General features: G+C 41.0%; 1 protein-coding gene across 5 annotated transcripts in view; it reads left to right on the top strand.

Moving 5' to 3' along the window:
* BPHL (biphenyl hydrolase like) overlaps window positions 1-24,297 on the top strand; it is a 52,453-nt gene that overhangs the window by 6,279 nt on the left and 21,877 nt on the right. The window contains exons 2-5 of one of the 5 annotated variants that reach the window (XM_090269891.1): window positions 6,313-6,380; window positions 8,474-8,640; window positions 10,085-10,238; window positions 11,998-12,050. In XM_090269891.1, coding sequence (XP_090126017.1) covers window positions 6,313-6,380; window positions 8,474-8,640; window positions 10,085-10,238; window positions 11,998-12,050 — 442 coding nt within the window. Of the gene's footprint in view, window positions 1-6,312; window positions 6,426-8,473; window positions 8,641-10,084; window positions 10,239-11,997; window positions 12,051-24,297 lie in introns of all 5 variants that reach the window. The other 4 variants (XM_090269889.1, XM_090269890.1, XM_090269893.1 and 1 more) reach the window with 4 other exon arrangements.

Genomic DNA, 24,297 nt, shown 5'->3' with positions numbered 1-24,297 from the left:
TAGACTTTCTGACATCAGAGCACATTGCAAAAGATTAGATTGTACTCCTTGAGTTAAGCAGTCTGTTGATAGTTAAACATCCTGCTAATACAGATCTAAAGCTGGATAAAGCAGGAAAGGCCTCAAATGATACTTCGCATTCCTATTCCTTCCCTATAGCACGTGACCAGTGGTGTGGTATTTGGAGCTTGCCACCAGCTGCTTCCCATTTTCAGTTACATTTTCGGTCAAGACTTAACAGATCACTTTCGGGCCTGGCTTGCGCAGCAGTTACAATTTCCTATACCACACAAAACAGTCTCCTACACTAAACTAAACTAAAACATGCATAGTTATAATAATTAAAATTTATTAGACACTTAAAAACATTTTTGCCAGATGATTCAAATCTAAGTTTGAGTCCCACTGATATAGTGAAAGGCAGGAAACATTCTCCTAAAAATGAGCTGAGTAAGGCAGCCATGTAGATGTTGCTGAAGGCATGGTGAACTCGGTGCCTGCTGCCTACACCCCCAAAGTCTTCTATATCCCCCTACTCCACCGTCATAATACTTGGCAAACTGCATAGTACCTGCTGGTTTCAGATTTCATTATCTATCTTCCTGCCAGCCTCCAAGCAACATGGAGTGCCCGACAAAGTAGATGTTTAAGAAATATATAAAGGAAGGAAGGAATGAACGAATGAACAAATAAGTAGTACCATAGTGTGTTGTTGACACTTTACAGAGCACATGCCAGGGATTTACCCCAGTTACTGAGTGATGGTCTCCCAGGATTGTGCTAGCCAGGCATATTTTTCACTCTTCACAGGTAATTCTAATGAACATACCTGCTTAAGAACATTTGAGTTTTAGAAGCGATTATTATGAGGGAGAAATAGTGGAAAAGAGAAATTGACAGCATAAGAAAAGACATTTATTTTTGTTCTTTAAATTTTCTGAAGTTTCCTATCTTTTTTTCCTACCTGAGAGTTTGGGAAATTTGGTATCTTTTTTTTTTTTTTAATATATTTTATTGATTATGCTGTTACAGCTGTCCCAATTTCTTTTCCCTCTTCTCCCCTCCACCCAGTGATCTCCCTCCCTCCGGTTGTCCCCCCCCCTTAGTCCATGCCCATTGGTTGTGCATATAGTTCTTCTCAACATCTTCCTGTCTACTCCACTCCCTCCTACTATACTTCTTAATTCCTGTACCATCTCCCTCCCTTTCTCCCATCCCCCTCCCTGCTGACTACCCCCCCCCGAAATGTTCCCCATACCAGCTTCGCTGGATAGAGTAATCGTGGCTGTAAGTTTTTGCTTTTCATTGCTTTGAATATTTCTTTCCAGTCCCTTCTTGCCTGCAGAGTCTCCTTTGAGAAATCAGCTGATAGTCTACTTGGGATTCCTTTGTACATAATTCTCTTCTTCTCTCTTGCTGCTTTTAAGATTCTCTCTTTATCTTTAATTTTTGACAATTTGATTATAATATGTCTTGGAGTAGTTTTCCCTGGGTCCAGTTTTTCTGGAACTCTCTGTACTTCCTGGACCTGTAAGTCTTATTTCCTTCCCCAAGTTCGGGAAGTTCTGCTTCATTATTTTTTCACATAATTTTTCAATTTCTAGTTCTTCTTCTTCGCCCTCTGGCAATCCTATTATCCGAATGTTTGATCTCTTATAGCTGTCCCAGAGGTTTCTGATCCTCTCCTCACTTTCTTTTCTTTTTGTTTCCTGTTTCTGCACTGGTTGACTGTTTGTTCCTTCCCTATATTCGGATTTGTTGATTTGTTGATTTGATCCCTGGTTTTCCTTCCCTCACCACTTGTTTCTTATGTGTTTTTGTTCATTTCAGCAGGACTAGCCTTCATTCCTTCCCCGTCTTAAGTCCCACTGTTATTTATGTAATCTGTCTTATAATGATAGCTCTGAACTGAGCCTCAGAAAGATTATTTATCTGTTTGTTCTTTAATTCATGTATTTGCTTTCTGGTCAGTTGTGTAATTGGTATCTATCATTATCCCTGCCATCCTGAGAGGTTTGTTTACCGTTCCTTCTTGGGCAAGGCTGTCACACCTCCTACGCTATAGGGGGTGGAACCCCATGCACTCGTCACTACCTCCGAGACCTTTCTCACCACACTGTGGCACTTTGTGTGGGGGTGGGGGTCCAAGATGGATTCCTGCCGTTCACTTTCCACTGAGAGACTGGGAGCCTCCTCCTCTGTTCCCACGCCATCTGGGCCTCACAGTTCGAGGCAATGGGGGTCTACCTTCCCCGGCATTGGAATCGCGAGCTAACAGGTCTGGACTGCAGCCAGGGGGGTGCTCCCCTGGCGTTTCTCGCCTCCCCTTAAATATGGGTGTCTGTGCTTATTGCAGTTCTGCCGCTCATCACTGAAGCTGCTGCTGGCAGCACAGCTTGATCTCTCTGCCCCAGCTTCGCCCCTCCTACCCATCCGGACGAACACCACTTCTTTATAACTTCATATGTTGGACCTCCATGTAGCTTTATTTTCTGGAACTTCTGGTTATTTCTGGGTTTGCGGTAGTTGTATTCCTTCTTAGTTGTGGAGGGAGATGGAGGAGCGTGTCAGCCTCGGCCTCCATCTTGGCCGGAAGTAGAAAATTTGGTATCTTGAACGTCGTTCGAGTTATGAACACATGTCAGGGCCCTTCAAGGCCTGGTATTTGCAGCTGACTCTCATCCACCACACTTGTAACCGTGTTGATCTGAGGCCTCTCTGCCATCTAAAATGGTCCCTTAATAAGTTGCAGAAAAAAATCCTATACCTTCTCCAGTTATATTTATGTGAAAATAAATCATTCAATAAGTATTTATTAAAATAAAACTTTTTCTTATGTTTGAAATTGATTTGCTTTTGTTTATAAGCAGTCCTCTGTCCTGTTTCCCCAAACTGGAGATTTGGCAGCCTCCCTGGTAATGGCAGGTGCCTGTGGGGTGATTACCTGCAGGATGCTGATCACAAAGCTCTAGAGACTTTTTCTTTCCCCTCAGCTTCAAACCCCTTCACTGTTCAGCCTCAAAATACATGTCCTCTTTTCCCCGACACTCCCGCCAGGCTGAACACTGCCTTGTCCCCACATATGTACCTTGCTCCTATGCCTTTGATCACGCTGTTTCCTCTTAGGATCACCCTTCCACCATATTCTTGGAAGTTCATCTTAAATGCTACTTTCTCACTCTTCTCCAAATGTCTCTACCCAACCCTGATGTGATCTCTCTGTCTCTAATGTTACCTTCAAAGCCTTCTGCTTAGTAACCCTTCTCTGGCATTGAGTTGCCATCACGCCCAATTCTAAACTACCTGGTTTTATTTCTATAGTATTAGGCAACCAAAAGAATATGGGATAGAGATAATAAGTTTTAAAAAGAAATTTGGAATGGGGAATCATAGATACAACAAAGTGCAGAGGGAAATTAGAGGGGTATTTTCTGTTTGTTTGTTTATTTTCTAAAAAGAGATCAAAAAAGCTGAAGGAAAGAAAGCCTGTTTAAGCAAGTGCCTCAAGCTGGCTCCCAGGTCCCCAGAGAGATGCAGACAGTCAACAACACCCAGTCATGACAACACACTGGCTTGGACACTGACAAAGTTTGGCTGGGGCAACAGGAAGGGGTCCTCTTACTGTACTTAACATCCTCACTGTACAAAATTACCTTTATAAGCAAGGAAGTGAGCCCCTCAAAAATCTTTTTTTTTTCAGATTTAATGTGTTTTATTGATTAAAATATTACATTTGTGCCAATTTCCCTTCCCTCTGCTCCCCTCCACCCGGTGGCCCCCCTCCCTCCAGTTGTCCCCCCCTTTTAGATTATGTCCATTAGTTGTGCATACAGTTCCTCCCAACCTCTCTCCGTCTATTTCATTCCCTCCTACCATGATCCCCAATTCCTATATCATCTCCCGCCCTCTCCCCACTCCCCCTCCCTGTTGACCTCCCCCCAATATGCTTCCCGTACCCACAGTTCCTTTTCCACTCTCGTTGCCTGTTTAGTTTGCCTTTGTTTCATCTCCCTAGCTTCTGTTTTTTAAACCAGTCCCTTTAACATCTCATATAACAGTGGTTTGGATCTAATGAACTCTTTCAGTTTTATTTTGTCCTGGAAACACTTTCTCTGTCCTTCTATTCTGAATGACAGTTTCGCTGGATAGAGTATTCGTGGTTGTAGGTTTTGGATTTTCATTACTTTGAATATTTCTTGCCAGTCCCTTCTTGCCTGTAGGGTCTCCCTTGAGAAGTCAGCTGATAGTCTAATTGGGACCCCTTTGTACATAATTCTTTTCTTCTCTCTTGCTGCTTTTAAGATTCTCTCTTTATCTTTAATTTTTGACATTTTGATTATAATGTGTCTTGGAGTGGTTCTCCCTGGGTCCAGTCTCTTGGGAACTCTCCTTGCTTCCTGGACCTGCAAGTCTATTCCCTTCCCCAAGTCTGGGAAGTTCTCCTTTATTATATTTTCACTCAATTTTTCAAGTTCTAGTTCATCTTCCTCACTCTCTGGCAAACCAATGATTCTTATGTTGGGCCTTTTATAGCTGTCCCAGAGGTTTCTGATCCTCTCATTGTTGCTTCCCATTTCCTCTCTCTGCATTGGTTGACTGCTTGTTCCTTCTCCATATTCCAGTTTGTTGAAATGAACTCTGGATTTTTTTTCCTCACCATCTGTCTCGTATGTGGTTTTGTTCCTTTTGTTATGAATGTTTTTCGCTTCTTTCATATCTTTTTCCTGCTCTTTTGTGAATTCTGTAAGCCACCTGATAACAATGGCCCAGAACTGAGCCTCTGACAGGTTTCTTACCTGTTCATCTGTCAGGTTCTCTATCTGTTGCCTGGTGAGCTGTGCCACCGGGATTTCTATAGTTGTCTGCCTCATTTTGACAGATGCGTTTTGTTTTCTTGGGCCGGCTGTAGGGGGCAGTGCCTGTGTACGCGTCACAATTCAGCGACCGGCGCCTGTCCGCGACCTATTTCGCAGCCCTGTGGTGCTTTCTTTGGGGGCGGGGGTCCAAGATGGATTCACACAGTTATTCCGCTAGGAGACTGGGATCCGTCCTCCCGCCCCCCTGGGCCTCACTGTTCAAGGCGATGTGGTGGCTGCTTTCCCCAGCGCTGGGGTCGCGCACTGCCAGGGGCTTGACTGCAGCCGGGATTTTTCGCCGCCCCGCCGCTGTCCCAGGTGCGACCGCAAACAGCGCTGCCCTCTTTAACTCTTACCTGCCCAAATGGCACCGCTGGTTTATAACTTCATATGTTGGGCTTCCGTGTAGTTTTATTTTCTGGAATTTCTAGTTATCCTTTGTTTTGAAGTAGTTGTATTCCTCTCTAGTTGTAGAGGGAGACCTAGCGTGTCCGTCTAAGCCTCCATCTTGGCCGGAAGTCCCCCCTCAAAAATCTTTAGGGCACAAGGAGTAAGAAAGTTGGGGGGATTGAGCAAAAAAGAAAAGTAAATAAAAAACCTCAAAAACTAAAAACTGATTTATAAAAAAGAACAGAAACATGGCCTGGCATATGTATCAAGCAGTCAGAACAGACCTTGGCAATAGCCCTGGCTCAAGATCTTCCCCGCGCCAAGCTCGTGCAGTTAGAGGCTGCATCGTGGGAGATCTTGGGCCAAGGAAGGTCAGTGGCAAGGGAAAGGCTCTTGAGATGAGAGCTTATGGACCCAATTATTCAACAATCAACACAAATATTTCAACATCTTAAAAAACAGTCTGGCCATATCAGAGCAGACAGGCATTCCTAACTAGAGCCCTTCTGTAGCTGGCTAGAGAAAATGAGAAATTTTAGGACAGCTTTGAGATCAAGACCTTCCCTGTGGACCCCTGAGATTTGCCTCATCCTTGGGAATACTGCCAAGGCAGCTGCAGGTCCAGTAACTCCTCTAGACCTGCTAAGGCTCAGATGATGGGCCAGTGTCTGTGCTGCTGATGCTCACCCTCACATTCCATTGTGTGCTGCTTCCACATCAGCCTACACTTTGGCACTGCTGGCTTCCAGCTCACCAGGCATGTGCCTCTGGGCCTGTGTGGCCATTGATATGAGCAAGCATCTTGGTACTTTTGTAGAGTAAGCCCTGAGCTGTGCTATAGGGTAGTCAAACATGAAGACACAGTCCAGATCTGTGGTCTAGTAAGGCAGATACAAACTCATGTCCTTTTTTAGGTTTGGAAAACTGAAGCACAAATCAAAATAGTTTGAGGACCCTGAAAAGGGTATTGGAGCTGATTCCTTTCTATAAAAGGTCAGTGTTGTCACGTTATTTTGGCTCTGCTAAATGATAATTTTTCTTTGGGGATGGGTGTTTTCTCTTCTAGCACCTCAGTAACCTCTGCCAAAGTGGCTGTGAATGGTGTCCACCTGCACTATCAGCGGACCGGAGAAGGCGAGCATGCAATCCTGCTGCTTCCTGGGATGTTGGGTCTGGAAGGTTTTAATGGAATGCTCTTGCATGCTGTGTAATCTGTGATGCTTTCAGAATAGTAGTTGCCAAATGCTGATTATTAATTTTAGTGCTTTATGGAAATGCTTTAAGTAATATTTGCTACAATTAATGTTAGGTGATTTAGAAAGATAACCCGCTATAAGTATTGTTTTATTCCTTTAAATACCTGTTTTTTCCCATGCAAGTACACTGTGTAGTCAGTTGCCTATAATTGTGGAGGATGACAGGGGTCAAGGAAAGTGGTGTGGGAAGAAGGGATGGATGAAGACAAAAGCTGATTGGGTGACCAGCCATTTCAGATTGCTTGGATTTAAGGGTTTTCCCAGATGGGCGACTTCCGGTGCTGGGGGATGGATTGACAGCCTGTTGTGGTGGACTATGTGTCCAATCAAAGTAAGAGCTAAGAGCAAAACTGACCTTAAAGACTTTTTGAAAATCAAAATTAGATTGGTATGAATGGAGTATTGTAAAGCCAGCTGAATCTCAATCTCATTTGACAGGTAAGTAGTAGTAAGAGATTTTCCAGTGATCTCAGGACATCTCAAATTTGGTTTTAAGGGTTTTAGTATTGGGTTGTTTTGTTTAGTTAAATAATCCTAGTTGATAGTTATTTCCTTATGATTTGCTTCTTTCTCTTAAAAATTTTCAGTTACTTGATGGTTCCACTTGATTGAGCCTTAGCTGATTATGGTACCATTGTAGCTATTGAGGCATCCTTGTCTAGATAGTATTTAGTATCTTTTGTTTTTGTTTCAACTATGTAATGAAGGAGGGCATTTAATCCAATGGCTGATGTTGAGCCAAAGTTATCTGTAAAAGCAATGAATAATTTATTAGTTTAGATTTCCATTATTTCAGATTGCAGTCATTATCCAGGTATTAAAACCTTGACACTTTAATTTTTGTTTATGTGGAACATTAACCTGATTAAAAAATAAAAAAGTCAAACAATGAGATTCCCTTTCTAAATCTTCTGTCCCCAGCACTGTTTTTAGCTTGGGTTTTCTGAATGATTTACCTAATGTTGAGAAAGGCATATCTTGTCAGAAAAATGATAACATTAAATGATAGATACTGTACCATCTTGAAAGACATTTTCTAATAATAGCTAGTTTATCAAGCAAGATGTTTAGTATCTCTTTCTGGCCTGACCTGGGAGTCCTCTGAAAACAAACAGATCTTAAAAATAAAGTGCTGATTTGGCCCTGCACTGGGCTCTTTGAGGAACTGGCCTTGCAGACAGCTTTGAGTGGGTGTGAGCACAACTCACAGGAGAGCTCTACGTGTGCCCACAGTGGCCATGACCAGTGGGCAGGCTGGGAACTGCCAGTCACATCCACCACCGACTTGTTAACATATGCTGTTCTGTAATTTTCTAATGCAGTATACTGATTTGTTTCTTTCACACTCTGTCCTCCCCCATCATTTCTGTGGTTTTTTTTTTTTACCCTGCCCTCCCCCATCATTTCTGTGTTTAACTTTCTAGTTTCTAGTTATAACCCCCATGCCCCCATAAAATCACATTAGCTTATTTAAAAAAAAAAAAAATCTGTAGTTTTAGAATTCTACTTCGAATAACTTGGATCAAATCTTATAAATTTGTTTACAGATAATCGGAATCTCTCCCTTGTAACAGTCACTTAGAAAAGCAAAAAATAACCCAGAAGTATATCATATCAGTAAGTCTATTTCTATGTAGTTTAATAATTTATTTTTTAAAGGAAGGTTAAGCTGAAGAGGTACCAAAAGTGCAGGACTTGAACAATAATACAGGGAGGGCGCCTGCCTTTCTTAAAGTAGCCACTAGGGGGACGATAGGAGGCAGGGCTGGCCTCCCCAGGGAAAGGAAGTCAGCCTCCCAGTAAATGGATCCATCGTTGCAAGGCTCCTCTGTTGATTACAATTTAATGTCTAACTTTGAGTAGAAACTAGTTGCTTCATTTAAAGATTGTAATTATTATTATTTTTTTTTACAGTAATGTGTTTGAAACAATGAAAGCATTCACCTGAATTAACCAAATCGCCATTTTTAGGAAGTGGAGAGACTGATTTTGGACCTCAGATTAAAAACCTAAATAAGAAGCTCTTCACAGTGGTTGCCTGGGATCCTCGAGGATATGGACATTCCAGACCTCCAGATCGAGATTTCCCAGGGGACTTTTTTGAAAGGGATGCAAAAGATGCTGTTGATTTGATGAAGGTGGATCTCTTTAGGGAAGAGCCCAAGAGAGGGAGGGTGTCTGGGCCTATTTACATTTATTTTGTTTTTGTTTTTTATTTCTGCAAGGGTGATAACATGCAATTCCTATAGAAAATTTAAAAAGTTCAAATACATATAAAGAAGAAAGTAGAAACATGCCACAATCTAACGATGTAGAGATACCACTACCAAGATTTCGAGGCTCTGCCTTTCTGGCCAGTCTTATTATATATATATAAATACACACTTTTATATTGATGGCATGATATTGTACCTAAAGTTTTTCCAGCTTACTGTTTCATTGAACAATTTGCCAAGGAGATACTTCCATGTCAACAAATATAAGTTTACATCAGTATTATAATAGGTGCATAGTATTTCATTTATGGAGGTACTGTGTTTTATTTCACCTCTCTTCTAATGGTAGATAAATAACTTAATTTTTTAAAGCTCATCAGAGGATACATTTATTTATTTTAAAGAGAGAGAGAAACATCTATTACTTTCCTCCCGTACACGCCCCAACCAGGGATTGAACCTACAGCTTTTTGATGTATGGGACGATGCTCCAACCAACTGAGCCATCTTGCCAGGGCAATAACTTAATTTTTAAGTTTCTCTTTTTTTGTGTGTGTGATTATAAACAGCAGTGCAGTGAACATTCTGTCACCCATGGGCATTTTAGTTCTCATTCTTTTGCTACTATAACAGTGCTGCAGTGGACATCCTGGACCTGTCTCCTGGTGCACATGTATAAGAGTTCTATATGTATTTGGGAGATGGCTTGCAGGGTTATAGAAGATGCACAGGTTTATTTTACAAGATAGCACCAAGTTGTTTTCTATTGTAGTTATCCCAATTCTTTAACTTAATTTTCCCAATTATTTAATTTTTACCTTTAGATAACATCTCTCAGATGTAATATATTTTCATTTTCCCTGTGAAACACATTTTCAGAACCTGGTTGATTCACCCCAGGAAACATAACCTCCCATGACACCATTCTCTTCCAGACTTCCTCCAGCCACTTCTTCACAATGTTGCAATTAGTCACTTTACCAGATGCAATGACTTCATTTCATCTGTGCTCAAAGTCTTTGCTCTGATGTGCATGTGCACACACTCGTCATTTGTCATATGCAGGTACAGCTGATCTCCATTATTTCCAGTTCTTGAGATTTTATCCAAAGTGAAGTATTATAGTTCCTTCAAAGTTCTGATCAATACTATGGACTTAAGTTTTTATGACAATTATATTTACACTAAACTAATTGAAAGAAAACATTTTTTGTCATCAAATGGTGAACTCTAGGATTTTTCATTAATTGCCAGTTGATACGCCAAACCCCACAGCTGTATTGATTCCATTAAATATTGATTATTGGGTTCTTTTAACAGAGAGGACCAATAACCTGTGCTGTGATTTTTGTTGTATTTATCACAGACACTGAAGTTTAAGAAGTTCTCTTTGCTGGGGTGGAGTGATGGTGGTATAACAGCACTTATTGCAGCTGCGAAATATCCCTCTTACATCCACAAGATGGTGATTTGGGGAGCCAATGCCTATGTGACTGAGGAAGATGAAATGATTTATCAGGGTAGGTTCCATGAACTGGAGATGTCATGACAAGTAGCATCCTCCTCTTCCCTCTCCCCTTTAATTCATTTCTTTTAAAAAGATTTTATTTATATATTTTTAGAGAGAGGGGAAGGGAGAGAAATATCAATCAGTTGCTTCTCACACACGCCCCAACTAGGGACTGAACCCACAACCCAGGCATGGGCCCTGACCAGGAATCGAATCAGTGACCTTTCATTTTGACAAGATGATGCCCAACCAAGTCACACCAGTCAGGGCTCCCCTTTAATTCCTTTAATTCTCATTTTGATATGTACTCACAAAGCCATATCTCATCCTCTTCTAGTTCTCAATTCTAAGGTAGGAGGAATAATTTCTCAGCAAAGTAATGCAGAATTAACCAGTCTGTTTAAAAGCTTTCCTTTTCCAGAAGTGGCACTTTTATGACTCAGGAAAGGGCTAAATTAGTATTTACATTTTCTACTACTGATAGTGAACTTCAAGGAAGGAGGGGTTTGATGTGGTGTTATTTACATAACCTCACTTAATGTGAATGCAAAGAGAACATTGTATTCAAATATGAAACTTTATATTTTGATGAAGAATTTTTGTGCTATTCACATTTTTTAAGGCTGCCCTTCACGTTTATTTTTAAGGTTTTTAGAGACACAGGAATAGGGGCCAGCAAACTACTGCCTATAGACTAAATCCAGCTCACCATGTGTTTTTGTAAGGCCTAGGCACCTATTTAGGAGGCTATCATAGTGAGTCTTAGAGATCGATATTGGGTGTCCCTCTTCATCCCCATTTCCTCCTCTACTCCCAGTGTTGCTGCCAGGGCCTGTACTCATGACCACCTACAAATTGGCAATTGTTAATTATAACCAGGCACCCAGTCATAGAATTTCAGTTGGCAATTCAGGAGTTGCTTAGCCTCCAGCACGCTGCCCAAATTCATACTGCTGGGCCCTTGGGAGGAGAAAAGGGTGTATTAGGATTTGGGAGGTCCCTCGGGTGCAAAGTGAAATTGACCTAGGCTACCCTAATGCCGCAAGATGCTTGCCTGGCCCACCAAGACCCTTCTCTTCAGACCAGTAGCTTTTTGTCCTAAGTGTGTTTTTATTGGTTCCCAGATGGCCTACTCCAGACACTTGGGGTGAGTTAAATAAGAAGTTTCTCTCATTTATCTACATAATATCTTTGATTTTGCCTCTTGGCCTACAAAGCCTAAAATATTTACTCTCTGGTCATTTACAGAAGTAGTTTGCAGACCTGGGCACTAGAATATCACAAGTCTAGTCTTTTTCAGCTAGTCTGCAACTTACATGACTTAAGCTATTTAATGACAATGTTTTATTATAGAATCTTAGTTCTTGACAGTCCTTTTCTTGGTAAAGAACTTTAGAACTCTTAAATGATAAGTCTGATTTAGTTACCAATCCTAGTTGGTACTTCTGCCTGTCCTTATTGTATCCCCACATGGTTCTGGGGAGAGTGTGTTGTGCAAAGTAAGCTGGTCTACTTTGTTGCTGGTCCCTGCCCTCCCGCTGCCCCTAGGACATGGTGCCTTTGGTTTTCTCTCCCTCTCTGGTATCATTGACTTCTCTCCCTGGATCTTTCCTCTTAGCCTGTGAAGGTGGGCACAGTTCCTCCTCCAAAATGTTGTCCTTCTTACCTGTAGTTACTACCTTACCATTCTTTGTCATTTCCCACAAACTTGTTGAAAGAATTGTCTGCACTCTTTGCTTCTACACATTCTCCTCTCGTTCCTTCTCCAGTGCATTCTGGCCCATCTTCCATTGTAACCCGAACTGAAACTGTTCTCACTGAGGTAAGTATGATCTTGTTGTCAAAGCCAGTGGCTTCTTTGAGAGCTGTTTGTAGTATTCCCTTATTACTCTTTTGTCTTTCCCTTATTACTTTTAAAAAGTTTGTAAGGGCTACAGTAATAGCCCTCTTTGTCCCCTGAAACTGATCATTTGTATCACCTCTTTTTATCCTGCCCAGCTTAACTAGAGGATTACACTGGGGAACACAATTTTAATTGAGTTAGATCTGACACTTGTTTTTGACTAACTTTTGGCATCTAAATCCAAAAATGGTCCCAGTTTTTCTCTATCACATCAACTTTTTAAGGTATAGGATACCCTTCCTTTGTCCCCCAAATCATACAAAATGTACATACAAAGGAAAATAAAGAAAAATTACCTGAATATACTGTTTATTTTATTCATATAAAGGCTAGATATTGTTACTGTAAGTAACTGTATACAAGTACTAAAGTTCTGCTACCAAATATACATATTAAGCTATTTTATCTGTTCAAACGACAGGTCAAAATAAGATACTTTAAACAGTCTCCTTCAGTTGGCAAAACTTTAACAAATTGCTTCATGAGACCCAGTTTTATGTACGGAGATGGGAATATAATGTTTTTTCTGTCAACAAGTGGCTCACGTAGAATGTTTGGATCACCAGGTTTGAGGTCAGATCTTGGAGGCCAATTCAACTCCACCCAATGCTTCTCACAAGCTCTGCTGTCCCACATACACAGAAAACAGGGATACTTGGTGTATCCACATTGCTGACCAAGAAGGAAGATGATCCAATTGTGCTTGTGATATTGCAACAGATCAATGACTCTGTTTATGTCTTCATATTCTTCACAAAAGCAAACTGAATGGCCAGTTGGGACTGCACCAAATAAATTGCCATTGTGGAGGAGGACACACTTCAAGTTCCACTTTGAGCTATCAATGAATAGTCACCATTCAGTTACATTCTGGATTGGAATTCCCAATTCCTCCATTAAACTATGTATGTTATGGCAATACACAAAGCCACCATCACTTCAAAAGTACTGCAGAAATGCACTTTCTCTTGATTGAAAGTAGGATGCCTTTGCTCCTTTTTCAAGCAAGTTTTTCTCACACAGTCTTGATGCCAGGAGTTCTGAAGCCTTTTTGGATAGTCCCAACTCTCGTGCCAAACCTTCAGTTTCAAAATCTTCATCATTGCTCTCACTTAGTTCTTCACCATACTCCTGTTTTTCAAAAGAGGGTAGTTCAGTGGAAACTGGCACTGGGATTTCAGCTGAATGAGGCACTAGGCGTATAGCTGATGGTAGACTAGGATACTGTATTTTACATTTATTTTTCTTGTTATATCCTGAGGTTTTCACTATACAAAAGTAACAGTCACTTGAATGATCTCAGCTCTCGCCAAACCATAGGTATACCAAATGGCAATTTATCACGTATTCCCTTTGTCCACATCCATAAACTCTCGACACACTGCTTGCACACCTTGTGAGGGGCTCAAGACTTATCTTAATCACCAAGTTTTACTTTAAAATATGCAAAATAGGCTTGCTTGACAAATGTGCTGATGTTTGTCCTTTGACTGGGTATGGTGAAACTGCCACAGATAGAACAAAATGAACCAGTGTTGTTTAGGCACTTAATGACGAGAAATAGCAGAGGCAGACATGATCTGAAGAAAAGGAAATAAGTATATATGTAAATAAAAAATTAATTCTGCTAACTCCTTGCATACAGACAAGAACTCGGACTATACTTTGGAATATGATTCACTATATAGAGCAGCACACAACCTCTCACCACACTGTCTCATGTGTAACTGAATAGCCTAGACAAGTATGAACCTGTCGCTGGTCTCCAGGGTCATCCCCCACCCCTCCCCACTTGAGGGAGGTTTGCTCTCAGCCAATAGGAGAGCACTAGTGCTTCCCTTGATCCAGGCTCGATCCAGCCTAGAATGGTCATATTAAGATAAGCCATAGAGAAAAACTTGACGTGATAGAAGAAAACTAACTGCAGTTTTTAAATCAGCATGCCTATTTAAGTCTAAAACAGCTGAGAAATTGAACTCAGAGGAATTATGTTAAAAATTGTTTCCCTGTGTTATCAATTTCATTGAGTTTTTTCAAAGAACTAAATTTTGGTTTTATTAATTTGTTATTTTCTGTTTTCAATTTTATTGTTTCTGCTCTCATTTTCTTCCTTCTGATCACTTTGAGTTTTAATTTGCTTTTTTGCTAAACTCTTAAAGTAGAAGCTTAGATTATTGATTTTGAACTTGTTTCTTTTTCAGAAAATAAGTTCATGCTATAAATTTCTCAAGTACTGCTTTGGCTGCATCCTACAAATTTCGATATGTTGTATTTTCATTCAGTTTTATATATTTTCTAATATTCCTTCAGACTTCTTCTTTGACCTATGGTTATTTAGAAATATTATTTAATTTACAGATATTGGGGGTTTCTCAGATACCTTTCTGTTAATTGGTTTCTGGCGTGATTCCTTAATATTCAGAAAACATACTTTGTATGATTTTCAATTCTTTTAAATTTGGTTTATGTCCAAGAATATAGTCTAGCTTGGTAACTGTTCTATGTACATTTGAAAATATGTATTATGCTGCTGTTGGGTGCAGTGCTCTCTATAGATAATATAATATCTATAATATGTATAATATCGATCTCACCTTCCTCTTGAAGCTTTCTGTCTTGAAGTTTCGGCCACCATCATCTCTCAACTTCCTTCTCCTATCTTTGCTTTTTTTCTGGCTTTGACACATACCTACTGTTCTCTGCTGGACCCTGTGACTTTGGGGTCTCCCAAACACCATCCCTGGCACTCTGCTCCTCTTCTCACTCTTACACCCAAGTAGCTTCAGTCATCCCTTTGCTTCACTGAATTCCCAGATCTCAGGTAGTCAACTTTTTATTCAATTTTCATATCTGGTTGTCCCATAGGTACCTTATATTCAGTATGTCTAAAACTGAATTCAGTCTTCCTCCACAAACCTGTTCTACCTGCTAAATTTCTTATCTTGATAAATGATTCCCAATGGAATGTGCTCTTTCTTCCACAAAATAATATTTTGTAATAACTATTTATTTAATGCCTGCTGTGAACTAACATTTTTACCCCACATGATGTCTCTGTAAATTAGTCATTGCTGATCTTGTTTTTTAGATGATCGATGAAGTGAAGAAGCCTGCCATGATGACATAGCTGGGAGGTGGCACTTCATGTCTGACACTAATGACCCCTGTACAATATAGTCATCTAGCCCTCTGCATTCTTCTTGCATTCTTCCTTAGCTCTGCCTGCAAGCTATCTTCCCTTTCCATTCCTCCTGCCAGGCTCCAAGTCCAGACCCTCATCAGTCTCCACTTAGATCAATTTAATACTTTTCTAACCAGGCCCCATTTTTACCTCCTTTCAGTCTACTTTCCACACTGCTCTGATAGGAAGTTTATAAAGTTTATAAAGTGGAAATATTATATCTTACTTACAAGTCCCTCAAGGTCTCCCATGACTTTCTGGATAAGCAAGTTCAAACTTCTCAGTTTTGCTCACAGAGTTTGAGAGACCCAGGACCCTCTATCTTTCTAGGTCCGTCTCCTGCTCTGTTTGCCTTCCCCACCCCCACACACCCATCTTTTTCTTCAGCCACCTGAAAATCTCTGAAGTTCTGAAAGTGGCCTCTGTGACTCTGCACATGCTGTTCTTGCTTCTGTATTTGCTTGCTGACTTCTCACTGACCTAAATACAACTATGTATCCTCCAGGAAGCCCCCCACCACCACCACTGCCACTCCCTTGAGGTCACTCACCCTCTTTTGTCCTCCACCCCATCCTCTCCCATGACACTTAGTACCTCTAATACCGTAGTTGTTTGCCAGTCCTTGACTGAATAACAGAGGCCATATCTCATTCAAGTATGTATCTGTTGTAACTAACATACAGCACACTTCAAATGTTTACTGGATTAACTCACTAATTAATGATGAATGAATGTTTTTTTCATTAAGATTCTAGTGCTTACCACAAATTATAGGCTTAAAAAGAAATATATCAATTTCTTTTGGGGTAGAAATTAGTTGTTTTGGATCAGCAAACAATTTGATTCAAATGGCTGTTTTAGGAACTTCACTATGAAACATAATTACTACTCAGTTTTGGTGGAAATTATGCTTTGGTGTAAACTGGCTTCCTCTTGAAAAAAAGAGGACAGAAGTAAATATATAAATATAGAGAATGTTTTTTTAATTTCTATTTTTTATTTTAGAGAGAGAGAGGAAAGGGAAGAGAGAGAGAGAGAGACATCGATTTGTTGTGGAACAACAAACCAGAAATCTTGGCATATCAGGACGATGCTCTAACCAACTGAGCTAACCAGCCAGGGCATTACATAGAATATTTTTGAGTGCTTGTTATATGCAAGGCACTGTTGTTAGCACCCTTGTTATATGCAAGGCACTGTTGTTAGCACATACTATGTGTAACTTACTTGCTTTTATCCCATAGTGTTATTAGAATTCTCATTTTTCAGAGAAGTTAAGGAACTGGGTCAGTGTTTCAGAGCTAGCAAGTGCAAGAGCTGGGATTTAAATGTAGGCAGTATGCCTTCCAAGCAAGCCTATGTTATTAACCATAGTGCTTGATATGAACATCTGGCTTGCTTCAGCTATAGCTGGAATTCACTGTCCCTTGAAATTTAGGTAATGTTTTCTTTGGGAATCTAAAGCTTTGCCCTAGATTTTACATTCCCATGGATACCACTTGCTCCAAATACCTGGTCCTACTGAGTTAATTCACTTTCAGAATCTCTTCCTGTTCCACGTTGAGGAATTTACATTTTAGCAAGAAAATATCTTCATATTGTGAGAAATGCTCACAATGAAAACACCAGGACACAGGATTTAAGCAGTAAATGAGGCATTTGTTTATTCACGGATTTGCAAGTCCGGGCGCAGCCTAACAAAGGGCGCACCGATGCTCAGAGCCAGTGGCTTTTATCCTAATGCGAGTAAACCCCTCCCCTTCTTCTCCATTTTTCCCTACTGGATACTCCAGAGTTACGATCTAACACGATTAACTAAATCAACTAAGGGTAGTAATTAACTCATGAATAAGTTTCCTTAACTCACTGACTATGCATAATTCCCAGGTGATAAATATTCCCTGATGGGTGCCCCTCACACTCGGTTAACTCTTGACTGTTTATGTCTCCAGTCCCTCTATTTCTAAATTATAGTTGTTCAAGATTATATTTCTCTTTTGTTGCTAATCATTTCTTACCAGTTTGGGAGTCACTTTTATTGTAAGGGTACAATTCCCTCTGTCTCTTTTGGGAAATTTGCTACTCAAACCTTTTTATTTGTCCTCTCAAACCTAAGGAGGATTCTTCACTTTCTCATAGCAAGGATTTCCTCTGGCCTCTAGGAGGAGGAGATTATGATACGTTGCCAGCATTTGTTTAGTTAGTGCAGTCTCAATCATCCTTTGAACTAAACCTCTGACACAGGGAACAATACAATAGCCTAAAGCTGTGAAGACACCTGCTACCACTATGAAAGATATGAGAGCTGATGAGATCATTCCTTTCCAATTACCAAACCAATTTTCTAACCATCCTGTTATAGAATTGTCTATACCTGAGTTTTCTGCTAGTTCATTTGCTAGGGTTGTCAGTCCCTGAAGAGCTTTAGTGATAGATCCATCAGGAGCTGTATTATTAGAGATAAAGGTGCAACAATGTCCCCCAAGCATTACACATACACCTCCCTTCTCTGCTAGCATCATATATGGTGCTATCTTGTTCTTCTAGGCCACTCGACTGGTGGCATCTAGTTGTTGAGCTATTCCTCCTAGAGCATTCCTAGTATAATTGATAAACCTCTGCTGGTTATAATAAGCATAGTTTATCCAATCAACATTTTTATTAATGGTCGACCACCAGAAGAGGACTGACTAAAACTCTGCTCCTATCTGATTTCTAGCCTTAAATTCACCTGGAACTCCTCTAGGGACCCCAATAGCATCAATGTAGTTATGAGGGTCAAATGTTCCACCAGGTGCCATTGACCTCTTTTTTTTTTTAGCAGCTTTAGTCTGGTCCGGTTTTGGAAATGCTAGGGTAAATGGGATAGCCAATTGAACCAGGGCACAGGTTCCGCTCCACCTGTCTGGCAAGACTTTCCAGAGGCTCCTCTGCCCACAATACCACCAGACATCTGCTCTGAGGATTTGGAGGGGGAAATAGTTGCCTGCCTCACTGTTGAGGTAGCTCACATTTCTGGTATGAGTGCATGTTAGGAGTTCTCCCACAGGGGTATCCAAATTCACTTCCCACCTAGAGAGGCAAGAAGAGTGACTCATGGGCCCCACTGAGTATGGAGGGAGGGATTGAGTCCCACTACTCCTTATAGAGGAAAAGGGGAGAGACAAGCTTCTGCAAGTCTCATTTCCCCATGCATTCTCATCCCGGTAGAGAGCGAGCATACAGGTCATTCCCGAGGGGTCAGAGTCCCAGCCTAGTGGAAATGGTACGACCTGTGCCTGGGGTCTCCCTGATGCACAAGCATAACAGTTGCTTTTATTTAGGGATTTAACAGTAAATTTGACTCATTCTACCTAAGCATCTGTGTCCCCATATCCAGTCTCTATCTCTAGAATTTGCCTAAGATCTAATACCTCAAAAAATTTTACCTTGGCTGGATCATTCTAGGATCCTTTCTGAGATAGTCCTAAGGTCTGGCTGATGGAAGTTAGATTTTCCAAGGAGGGAGGGGTTTTCACTAAGTGGAGACCTAGCCACCCTAATGGATCTTCACCAGATATATCTGCTCCTAAGCCATAAACTCTGGTAGCCACATGGGGTTGCTTACTTAAGGCCTGTGGCTGATTAAATATTAGAAGAAGAGGATTGCACTGGAGAGCCTGGCAGTTCTGGGGAGGAGTTCCTTTGCTGAGTTATTTTAATCTGGAGTGATTTTACTTGCTCGGGGAGTGGACATTTATCCATCAGGTTTCGTGGTCCACCAAATATCATCCCAGGTAGGGCAAGGGCCTTTCCCTAAATATGTGAAGATTCCATTATTTTCTAGATAGGGACAGAGATATTTTTCCTGAGATGACAGCCAGCACTGATAGGTAAGGTCCCCACAAGGCAAAACTTGACATGCGTCAAACTTTACAGTTTGGGGACCTATACTTTCAGTTACATTTCTAATCAGGGTTATTGGCCTAACCTAACTCAGGGCACCCTGAAAGAATACTGTTACCCAGCAGAGCCTTATGAGCTCACACCACCTCCTATGGGACATCATAGCCTTTTTCTGAGTTAATTTTAAAGGGTCCTTTCCCTGATCTGAAGTTACTTCCTGCTCAGCCCTTGCTTTTTCTTCTAAAGGTTCCTTTACCCTCGTGTAATGAGCCCACCCCTTTTCAGCAGTTCTCGCAGCAGTCTCGGTGGTCAGGAGCACCTGGAATGGTCCTTTCCATGTGAGCTGAAGTTTCTCTTCTCTCCAGGACTTGATCAGGACCTCGTCACCAGGCTGGAAGTGATGAACCAGAAACTCGAGCGGTGGGGTCTGGACAAGGAGACCTTTCACCTTGAGAGAGGGAAGGGTAGATGAAACAGCCAATATATAATTCTTTAAAAACTGATCCTTGATTTCTAGGGTGGGTAGCTCAGTCCCACTTCCCAGGTAAGGAAATCCATATAAGAACTCATAGGGCGATATTCGAATATCCTTCCTAGGAGCTGTCCTAATCCTGAGAACCAATGGAAGACACTTGGTCCATGGTAGCTTGGTCTCCAAGTTTAATTTAGTTAGTTGTTTCTTTAGGATCTGGTTATGCGTTCTACTCAGCCTGAGGAAGGAGGGTGCCAGGGGGTATTATAATCCCATTTGATATCCAGGCAATTCACGACTCCTCTTACCACTTGGGAGGTAAAATGGTTCCCATTGGGAAAAAAAAAAATTGACTTCTTTGGTGGAAGGTGTGCAAGGCATGTCACACCAGTTCAAAGCCCTTTGCCCACTAAACTTAGTTTGGGCTCAGAGGAATATTTTAGGATTGGCCCCTTCTTAGACTTCTGGGCCCTTTCTGTCCAAGCTATGGGACAGAAAGAGAGAAACAAGTTTTAAAGTGAAGCCCACAGGCTGCCCCACATTTTACCAACCTAGCACCTTAGTTCTGCCAAACCTTTGAATCTCAGGAGGTGGTGATGCAGATGAGCATCTTAAGTGAGGCCTATACGTACAATTATTTAGGTAATGAGATTATAGGCTTATGTCCTTTGCAAAGAGAAGGAAGAATATACATGTTAATTCACATAACATAACCCACAAACCAGACTCTGAATCTGTAAGACTGTGGAGACATTAGTTACAGCGCTTTTCCTGGAATGATATTTAACAGTGACAAATCGACAGGTCCTTCTTGCCTTTAGATTGAACATTTTTGATGATGTTACAACCTAGTTTTAACTTTTAAATGAAAACAAACTTTTAAAGACAGTTAGTTGTATTAATTTATAGTCTACCACTGAGCATTGTGAGTTTTCTTAAATCATAATTTTTCTCCTTAAGATTTAACCTTCTTGTTATTAAAGGGACTGCATTAAGTCCAGTTTTAATTTAGCCCATTTATTTGCATAAAGACAACAAGAACAGCAATTGATTATATATTATCTTTAAGTCTGCTTTGCTGGAACTCACTAGGAACATTCAGATTGACTCTCAGTCTGCCCTTCTGGGCACAGAAGCTGAGCCATACACTTGCCATCTGGCCTTGCCTGTAAAACCCATGCTTTTCATAAGCCCTTTAGGTTTTCCATTGTGCCTTAAGGTTTCTCCTAGCCATCTTTAAGGAAAGCAACTTTCGTTCCTTCCCTAGAAAGACTGCCATGAACCGCAGAGCCAACCAGGGTATTAGACTTTTTCCTCCTTGGCTTTCATTATCTTTTAAAGTCAACTCCCATTCCCCAGGACTTTCTGGTAACAACCAGAGCCTAGACATGCCTCCTTCAGGCATGACATCCCAGTCAAAGCCTCAGTAGCAACTGGTCTTATTAGTTTTATGCAAAAAAACCCTTATGTTACTGCTTACTTCTTTAGAATGCTAAATACTGGAGGGATTAGGTAGAGAGAAAAATATAAAAACATGAAGGAAAATCCTTGTTCTTCAAAACTGCATTTCCATGCATTATACCTTTCATTACTAAGACCATACAATTTCTTTTCAAAACTTTCACAAATTTCTAACAAAACTTCTATATTCCTCTCACAAACCTTCTCTATTTCCATGTGTTACATTTTCCCTTGTTCACTTTTTTTCTTGTGAAGTTTTAACTTTCCCTGGGAAACTTCAGTTTTTAATTTCAGAGCATAAACAGAGCAATAATTCAAAACACAGACAGCTAGGCCCCCTTTCTTCAGTATGTCCACTGGCCTCCTAAAGAGATGTGCCCTGGCAGAGACATGCTTACTGCCCAGGCTTGTGAGAAAGGCTCACAATACATCACCGGGACACAGGACTTCAGCAGAAAAGCGAGGCATTTATTCATGAGTCTACAGAGTCCGGCACACTGTCAGCCAGCAGCATGTGTGCTCAAAATAGACAAAGAAAACTGCTTTTATGCTAATGCGATTAGCTCCCCCTCCCTAACATGATTAGCTACCCCTCCCCTCTCCTTCTCCCCCATTTCTCCATTACTGGTTAATCCAGGTTCACAATCTAACACGATTAACTACTTAACTCAGGGTGTGATTAACTAAGGGTAATCCAGTTACAAGTCTATCTCCAACTTATTTGCAAAGTTATCTAGCTACATCTTCCCATTTCTCTGTGCTTGGTGATGGCAATCTTCCTACTTTTCATCCCAGAGATATGTGTTAGGAGCTGCTGAATGTCATTTCCTTGCTCCTTTTCCATGATTCATTTGTTAATTATCTCTACTGGTTTGAGGGTCAGTGGCTTGCTTCTTTATCCCTAACAGTTCCCCCTGTCTCTTGGAAAATTGACTACTCAAACGTCTAATTTGTCTCTTCAAAACTCATGAGGATTTCTCGATACTCTGCCTCATAGAAAGGATTTTCTTCAGCCTCCAGGAGGAGGAGATTATTCTGTTGGTAAATTACTGGCATCTGTTTAGTTAGTGCAGTTTCAATTAATCTCTGAACTAAACCTCTGATGCAGGGAATAATACAGCAGCCTAAAGCAGTAAGGACAGCTGCTACTACAATGAGGGAGGAGAAACAAAAGCTGACTGGATCATTCCTTTCCAGTTGCCAAACCAGTTTTCTAACAATCCTGTTACAGGATTGTCGATGCCTGAGTTTTCTGCTAGTTCATTTGCTAGGGTGGTCAGACCCTGTAGAGCCTTAGTGATAGTCCCATCAGGAGCTGTATTTTGGGGGATAAAAGTGCAACACTGTCCCCTGAGCATTACACATACACCTCCTTTTTCTGCTCACATCATATCCAGTGCCATCCTATTCTCCCAGGTCATTTGACTGGTGGCATCTAACTGTTGAGCTATTTCTTCTAGAACATCCCTGGTATAATTAATAAATCTCTGCTGATTATAATAAATATAGTTTACCCAATCAACATTGTTATTAATTGTTGACCATCAGAAGAGGACTGATTCAATCCCTGCCACTCTTTGATTCCTAACCTTAAACTCATCTGGAACTCCTTTAGGGATGCCAATGGCATCAATATAGATATGAGGATCAAATGATCCACCAGGGTCTGTGGGCCTCTTTTTCATCACCATTTTATAGTCAAAAGCCCTCCTGTCTCTTTGGGGCCTTGGAAGAACCAAAGCCATTTGATACTAGCTACCAGCCATAGCTATACAAAGGCATCTTGAAAGCTGTCTTCTTCCCCCACACCCCCATCTGCAGGCTCTGGGGAATTTGGGGGGAACTTCTTTTGTAACAATTCCTCCCTCTCACACTTAAGACCCTTTATAATCTTATGAAGAACAATGGGCGAAGGTCTCATGCTCTTCTAGCTGCTTCAAGCTGGACATGGCCATCGTCCTACTTACCCTTGAATCTAGAAATTTCTAATAGAGTGAAAGTGAGGAGGGGAGGGTGGCCTTCTCACATGGGGAAGGATTTTGTAAAATCCAGGTCAATTGGATGTCCCTGGGCAGCAGTGTGCTCAGTTTCCAAAGGCTGACACTGATGCACAAACTGGCATCCTTGTTATATTCTGGGAGCAACAGATTTGGCAACAGGGTTAAAAAGCATAATTAAAACTATAATTACTAGATGACAATAGGCAGGGATTGATGTGTAATGTCCTACATTAGGGAAAAAATTGGCTTCTTTGGCAGAAGGTGTGCAAGGCATGTCATACCTGTTCAAAGCCCTTTTGCACACCAAACTTAGTTTGGGCTGAAGGGAATATTTTAGGATTTCCCCCTTCTCAGAACTCTGGGCCTTTTCTGTCGAAGCTATGGGACAGAAAAAGAGAAACCAGTTTTAAAGTGAAGCCTACAGACTGCCCCACACTTTACCAACCCAACCACTGAGTCTCAGGAGGCAGTGATGCAGATGGGCTTCTTAAGTGAGGCGTATATGTACAGACAATTACTCAGGTAATGAGATTATAGGCTTATGCCCTATGCAAACAGAAGGAAAAACATACACATTAATTCATACAACATAACCCACAAACTAGCCTCTGAATCTGTAAGACTATAGAGACATCCAGCCATGTCCCTTGGCAAGACATGTTCACTCGCCCAGGCTGGATCACTCATTAGCCCTGAATGACCCTGGGTCCTGGGTGGCAAAAGGAATTTTCGCTAACCAGTTTACAGATGACCTTTCCTAGGTCTCATTGGTCAAAAACAGATATAGAGAATTCCACAACAGAACAGACCAAAATACGCATTTATAAAATCAGAACACAGGCAAGCTGAGGTTTCCTTTTCCCAGGTTTAAAAGTCCCATAATTGTTTCCTTTTTATCATTATGACTTTCCACAGACCTTCTGCAACATTCACAAACTTTCTAAATACCGTTTACTTCTTTAGATTTAACCGTAACATGCTTCTAGTCCTTGTTCTTCTCCATACTGTGAAGGACTATACTCAAACTCAGTATCTGGCAGCTAAAAGTTCCTAGATTTGCAGAGAGATATCCTGCAGGTTTTTGAAGTTCCTGCTTGTCCTCTCTTCTAATGTATACTTTCTAAGCTCTTCTGAGGAGTTTTTCAATTGTTCTTTCTGGCCCATTCA

The sequence above is a fragment of the Furipterus horrens genome, unplaced genomic scaffold (assembly GCF_987537825.1).
Source record: "Furipterus horrens unplaced genomic scaffold, mFurHor1.1.pri manual_scaffold_3, whole genome shotgun sequence".
Lineage (NCBI taxonomy): Eukaryota > Metazoa > Chordata > Mammalia > Chiroptera > Furipteridae > Furipterus > Furipterus horrens.
Note: the sequence above shows the minus strand (reverse complement) of the source record. Positions and strands in the feature narration are given on the sequence as shown.